Below are 6,374 nucleotides of genomic sequence, written 5' to 3' on the forward strand. Positions count from 1 at the left end.
CCCCCCCCCCCCCCCCCCAACAAGAAACAAACAGAACAACAGGCATGGCTAAAGGCTGCTTAAGCGTTGAGCACACAGGGCCTCTAAGCTGCAGAGCTTCTCACCAGACGTGAACCACAAAGAGGCCCAGGCTTTTGCCACCTGCCACACCAGGCCTAGGCACTGTACAAGCAGCCTGTACAAGGACAGAGGACTTGTACAGGCTGCTTAAATTCTTGACAAGAGGGTCACGAACCACGGCCAGGCACCACCCCACCGCCTGTGTTCTTCCTTCTTTCACTATACTTCTCATCAACTCTTCTGAACTCAGAGCAGAAAGGAAAGGAAATGAACTGTCCCTTGGTCTCACAGTGACCACAGACAAGCATCTCACGTGCCTCCACCTTCACGGGACGGTCTAATTCATCACCAAGTTTCCACTCCGTGCCTTCTTCCCGCCCACGTGGGCAGAAGGCAGAAATCACATTCCCAGTGTTGCAACTCTGTTTCACCTGGATGACTTTTACTCACGGCATTACCGTAATCTAAAATGATGTATTATTGGTTGGCTTATTTTATGGTTGTCTCCCACACGAAAATGAAAGCTTTAGGAGGGCAGAAGTCTTGTTCGCCATTCTGTTTCCTCACCCCAAAACGTATCTGGCCCACGGTGGATGCTGTCTGTGTCTGCTTACTGCTTAGGGAGCCCAGGGGCTGACAACACTCTGGAGCCTGGCATGAGGTTCGGGTGGGAAACAAGTTAAGACAGCAGGAGGAGAATCAAGTTAGGAAACAATTATAAACAGGGAGAGGAGAGGCAATGACGACTTAATCTATAAAAATAGCCTCAAGGGCTTTTAAGTATCCTAAATGGTGCCAGTAACCCACACTGCTACTGTGAAATACAAAGCAGAGGCGGTGGGGAGCACACCTGATTCAAGGGCAGGCATTCGACCTGAACCAGGCCAGCAGGAGTCTTGTCATTCTTTGTAGACTCTTTCCTCTTAGGTTAAAGAGTGGGAATCAGAGACTTTCTCAAACACAGGAAAATCTTCCACACACGTAAACTTAATATAGAATTTATATACTTATAAATCGAACATATAATACAATAAAATGAATACATAATAGGGAAGCATTAAGCAACAGGGGAAATGAAATATTCAATACATGATGTAGGCAGAAATAATTTTTCAATAATTGTAGAAGAAAATAAATTTAAAAGAAAATGAAGTTCTATCCCTAACCCACGTCATTAAAAAAAGACAAAACAAAACCGGAATGTCCTAACACAAAGAAATGATAAACGCTTGAGGTGATGGAAACCCCAATTATCCTGATTGGACCATTACAGATTCTATACTTCCAACTAAATACCACACACTCCATCAATATGTACAACCATTACATATCCATACTTAAAGAAAAATGATTATAACATGTAATGTGCACAACAAAATTATGAAAGTAATAGGAGAAAATATTAGAGATTTTTATGATTCTGGGGCTAGAGTTGGCTTCCAAAGTAATTGAGAGTTAAAATTAATGAAAGAAAAAGAAAGAAAAAAAGCTATTCCCCAAGTGTCATTAGTCTGAACAGGTAAGGTTTTAGGGTACATATTCTCTGCTCAGTTTATGCCTATAACTATTCTTCAGGCACAAGTCTGGGACAGGAACCCACATGGCTTTTGTAGTCCTTAGGCTGACTACACAGTAGCCATGCCAGTGAATTCTGAACGTTAAGAGTTAACAACAATAAGTTAAAACAATCAAGTTGATCTCAACCTCTGACACAGTAGACTGAACTACGACAAAGAACATTACTTTCATCTTTTTCCAAAGCAAACATACTAAAGAAGGAAATAAAAGTATTTTAGGTCAAGAAGTCTAGTCAATTCTGAAATATATAGCTTTGGAAAAAAAAAATCAGTAACTTAACAAAGAGCTCAATGAAAATTGGATTTAACATTTTACACTAAGCCACACTGACTCCCCAGTAAGTGTGTGTGGGGGGCACTAGTTTCAAAGGCTGATAAAATATCAACACTTCAAGAAAACTCAACGGAAAACTGGATTTCAGTGTCAAACAATAAATTGTGGTAATGGCACTGAATGAGGTGTTTCCAGGTGGTACTGACTGAGGAATGGGCTGTAAAGTATGACACTTCAGAAGACTGAGATCTGGGGGCTGAAAAAAACCAATAGGGAACTAACTGCAGGATGATAAGACTATCTCAGCCAGTCAGGACACACTGTCATTGATAGAGGAATGACAGAGGAAGCATTGATAGAGGAAGGCCTTCCTAGCCAATCAGCACGGGCTGTCCTGATCCCAGCACCGACAGGCGGAGGCCTTCTTAGCCAATAAGCAAGAACTATTCCGACACCAGTTTGGTTCTGTCAATATTTCAACTCCATCCCACCATGAGAATTTTCCTGCACATGGATGGACAAAATTTTACTTCTGAACTATAAAAAGGCACTAGTATATTAATGTTAAATACGTTTTTAAAAAATTTAAAGAGGATAAAATAATAAATAGAAATACAAATTCTAACATTTCTACCCCATAGGGTAGTTGTGAGGATTAAATGAGTTAATAAATGCAAAGCAGTTAGACTGGTCCCTAGAAGGCAACTGACTTCCCTTACTATTATTATCATTATAATCCAGGATACAAAGAAAATTTTCATTCTTCAAGTACAACTACAAATTCTGGAACAGGAGGATGCTTCTCCTGGGTAGCACTGTGTTAGGCTCAGATGTCTTGGCCTGTCCTGTTTCTAAATCAGACCCGGGACACACTAGTTAACCTGCAATCACTTACCATATGGACTACTTCTGGGTAAATAGGTTCTGTGATCACATTCCGATTATGGGTGATATATTCCACCATTTCACTTAAAGCAGCTCGTTTTACCTCCTTCCACTTTAGGTCACTTAGTGGATCAGAAACAAAGTCAAAGAGGACGCAACACTGACGTAACTTCTGGATAAAAAGCTTCTCTTGATCAGCAGGAGGAACATCTGAAAAGCAGAAAGCAAAGTATATCGATCACAAAAGTGCTTAACCCAAAGTTATTGTGAAACACATTTAAGCTTTCTTCTATTTTTATTTTGAGTAGAGGTTCAAGAAAAGAGGAGATGGGGTGGGGTATACAAAGGTTAAATATTCCTTAAAGAAAATAAAAAGAAAAAAACCAGCTAGTTGCTGGTCATACTATATGTTTGGTATGATGAAGTTTTTATGCTTTTTAAGTCTTTCAAACCATGTTGAGGGCACTGTTCGAAATAAACTCCATCTACATGTGTTCATTCAACAAATACTATCTGAGCAGCAATCACCACAGGCACCGTGTTGGGCAACGGCATGAGAGGCAACCAGTAAGGTCCATGTCTGGGGAAAGGGCGTGGACACATTCACACCAGGTGATAGCTGCAGAATTTAGGTTCAGGCAGGGTAAAAAAGACCAGAGGGGGAAGGGTGCCTCCTTATGTCTGTCTACAGGCTCTCAGCTTACAACATGGGAAGGGCAGGTGGTTGTCCACGCTTGCTAGATGACAAACAGAGCAACTGGCATCAGTCCGAAGATGTAACAGTCCAAACTGATGTTCCTTCCAAACATTCAAAGAGTTAGCACCTTAGGGCCCCACCAAGCACACTGCATTTCCCTCACCCTTGTCTACAGTCAAGGCTTATCCCACACGATGACTGACGTTAATGATGACGGCAATTTAGAAACAGCAGTAACGATAACGATTACTCAGTGAGTGCTTACCTGGGCCAGATATCATCCTAAAAACTTTACACAGATTGACACTTTCTTGTCATTTAATCTTTATGATTGCACAACAGAGATAAAGAAAGAGGTTTAGAAAAATCACTGCAGGGCTGGCAAGTGGATGAAGCTAAATTCAAACCAAGCTCTGAATGACTGTCCAGTATTCTGGGAAGTCTGGAAAACTATCTGCCACTGGGAGTGTGACAGCTTCCCTGGGCTGAAGAGGAGATCAGTGGTGATATTAATAAATGGGACTGACTGATACACATACTGAAATGTGTCAAAGATTTGCAAAATGATTTAGGAGATTTGCATAACTCGGTGAACAAGTATTTTCCAAATGATGAATAAATAGTGTTAACACCATTCCAGAGCAAAAGAGCCATTCAAAGTACAAAGCAGACCACTTGATTTAAAGGAATAAAATTTACAGACAGCTTTCACTGATGTGGTTTCAGATTCCACATTACAGATTCCTTTAAGAAACTACCCATGCTAAGTTCTGGTGTAATATCAAAGCAAATGTCCACAGCTATCTGAAAAGGCTACTCAAATACTCCTCCCTTCCCAACCATGTTTTCCCACACTTCCACCACAGCAATATATGGCAACAGACTGAATGCAGAAGCAGACAGGGGAATCCTTGTCTTAATGTCTCCTATTAAGCCAGACATTACAGAGATTTGCAAAAGTATAAAACTATGCTACTCTTACCACTAAATTAGGTTTTGTTTTGGAAAACATGGGTATTTTCTTTCTTTCTTTTTGAGACAGAGTGTCGCTGTTGCCCAGGCTGGAATGCAGTGGTGTGATCTTGGCTCACTTCAACCTCCGCCTTCTGGGTTCAAATGATTCTTGTGCCTCAGCCTCCCCAGTAATTGTGACTAAAGATGTGTGCCACCACTCCCAGCTAATTTTCGTATTTTTAGTAGAGACGGGGTTTCACCATGTTGGCCAGGCTGGTCTTGAACTCCTGGCCTCAAGTGATCCACTGCTCACCAGTGTTAGCCACTGGTCAACGTGGCTAAATCATTAAAAATGTGCTATTTCTGTTAAAATGTAATAGGTTTATTATATTTTAATAAATTAATAAATACATGTTTAAAAATTTTTCCAGTTTAATTTCAAATTGGTCAATAGCAATAGCTAAATTCACATAAAGAGTGCTCTTTCAGGTCCTGCATAGTTTTTTTAGGAGCACTGGGGCCCTAAGACCCACTGCCTCACGCCAGCCTCGCTCCAGGGAGTGTCCTGGGGGTGGCGGGGTTTTCCTGCTTTCCTGCAGCTCCTGCGCTTCCTCTGGTGCCGAGCATTTCCACACTCCTCTTTCCCTTCCCTGCCCCTACTGTCAACTTCCTGTTGAGGTTTCTTCTACAAGGCCTTTCCTTACTGCCTAGGTAAGATGTATGACTCTGAGCAAGTCATTTGGCACTTGTTAGAGCTTTAAACAGTTAGCTCTCTGCTTAGTACCTCTTACTCCCAACTAGATGCTTTTTGAGGGTAGGTGCCATGTGATTACGTCTTCTAGTTCTCTATATGCCCAAATGCCCAACATTGAGCCTTGCAAATAACAGGCACACACACAGACTCTCCTGTCTGAGCAGACCCATTCTGTAGGAAGCTACCGCTTCCGTTTCCTACACTGCATTCAGAGATCAGAAGCACACACGCGAGACCACAGGAGTGGAGTGTACTGCCTGTAGGATCCTAAAACACCATGAGAACAAAAACTTGATTCCTAAACACTCTAAGAACTCAGTGGCTGCGCAACTATTTGAAACGAGTAACCGTCATTACAATGTTTAGGACTCTTCACATTCAGATACCCAGCCTTTTTCGATGAAAAGGTTCATTTTGGAATTACCTCTTTGCTTGCCTTCAATTCCCATCAATTCTACACCTTTGTACCCTAATTTGCCAGGATTACCTGAAATGAGCTCACGTGTGTTGTCGCAGCCTGTGTATTTGGAGCTGTTTGGCATTCTCACATTCTTGGGACTACGGAGAGCTGAGAATCCACCGTTCCCCCTACGAGCCATGCTATGCACAGCTTGGCTCCTAAGGAGTGGTCAATTAAGTTCTTCAAGAACATGTCCTCGCCGAATCCTCCTAACAGCAGTCCAAGCCAGTACCGTTACCCCCATCTGGAGGCAAGGACACTGGTGCGAGCGCCAGCATAGCTTGCCTAAGGCCGCGCTGCGATGAAGTGGCAGATACAGACACGAGGGCCAAATGTACCCTTTTCAGGGAACTGAAACTCAAAAGGATGTTGGGATCATTCAGAGTGGAGTTAAATAACTCATATGCCTCAAAATGCCCTAAAAGCATCCTTCGCTTTATAAACACTGCACGGGAACTGATACTCAGAATAAAGACTAAGTTGTCATCCAAACACAAAAGCAAATTTACTACAATTAAGAAGGAAGAGCAGAGTTACACTGTTTTTAATAACATTTCTATCCAAAATGTTCTACAAGGCAAGTGCAAGTGAATTTCAATTATCCCAGGCTTCCAGACAGGGTGTTTCTGTACTATTTTTGCTTATAGACTATAAGCAGATACGCTTGTGATAATAATCTCATGAGCTCTTTTTTTCATTTAAAAAACCTCATT

At 41.8% G+C, this 6,374-nt stretch overlaps 1 protein-coding gene across 1 annotated transcript in view; it reads right to left on the reverse strand.

Annotated features, from left to right (window-relative positions):
* PPP2R5C (protein phosphatase 2 regulatory subunit B'gamma) overlaps positions 1 to 6,374 on the reverse strand; it is a 169,503-nt gene that overhangs the window by 68,261 nt on the left and 94,868 nt on the right. The window contains 1 exon segment of the mRNA XM_017892288.1: positions 2,807 to 3,006. Within this exon segment, the coding sequence (XP_017747777.1) occupies positions 2,807 to 3,006 (200 nt within the window).

This window comes from Rhinopithecus bieti, unplaced genomic scaffold (assembly GCF_001698545.2).
Source record: "Rhinopithecus bieti isolate Rb0 unplaced genomic scaffold, ASM169854v2 scaffold_20150, whole genome shotgun sequence".
Lineage (NCBI taxonomy): Eukaryota > Metazoa > Chordata > Mammalia > Primates > Cercopithecidae > Rhinopithecus > Rhinopithecus bieti.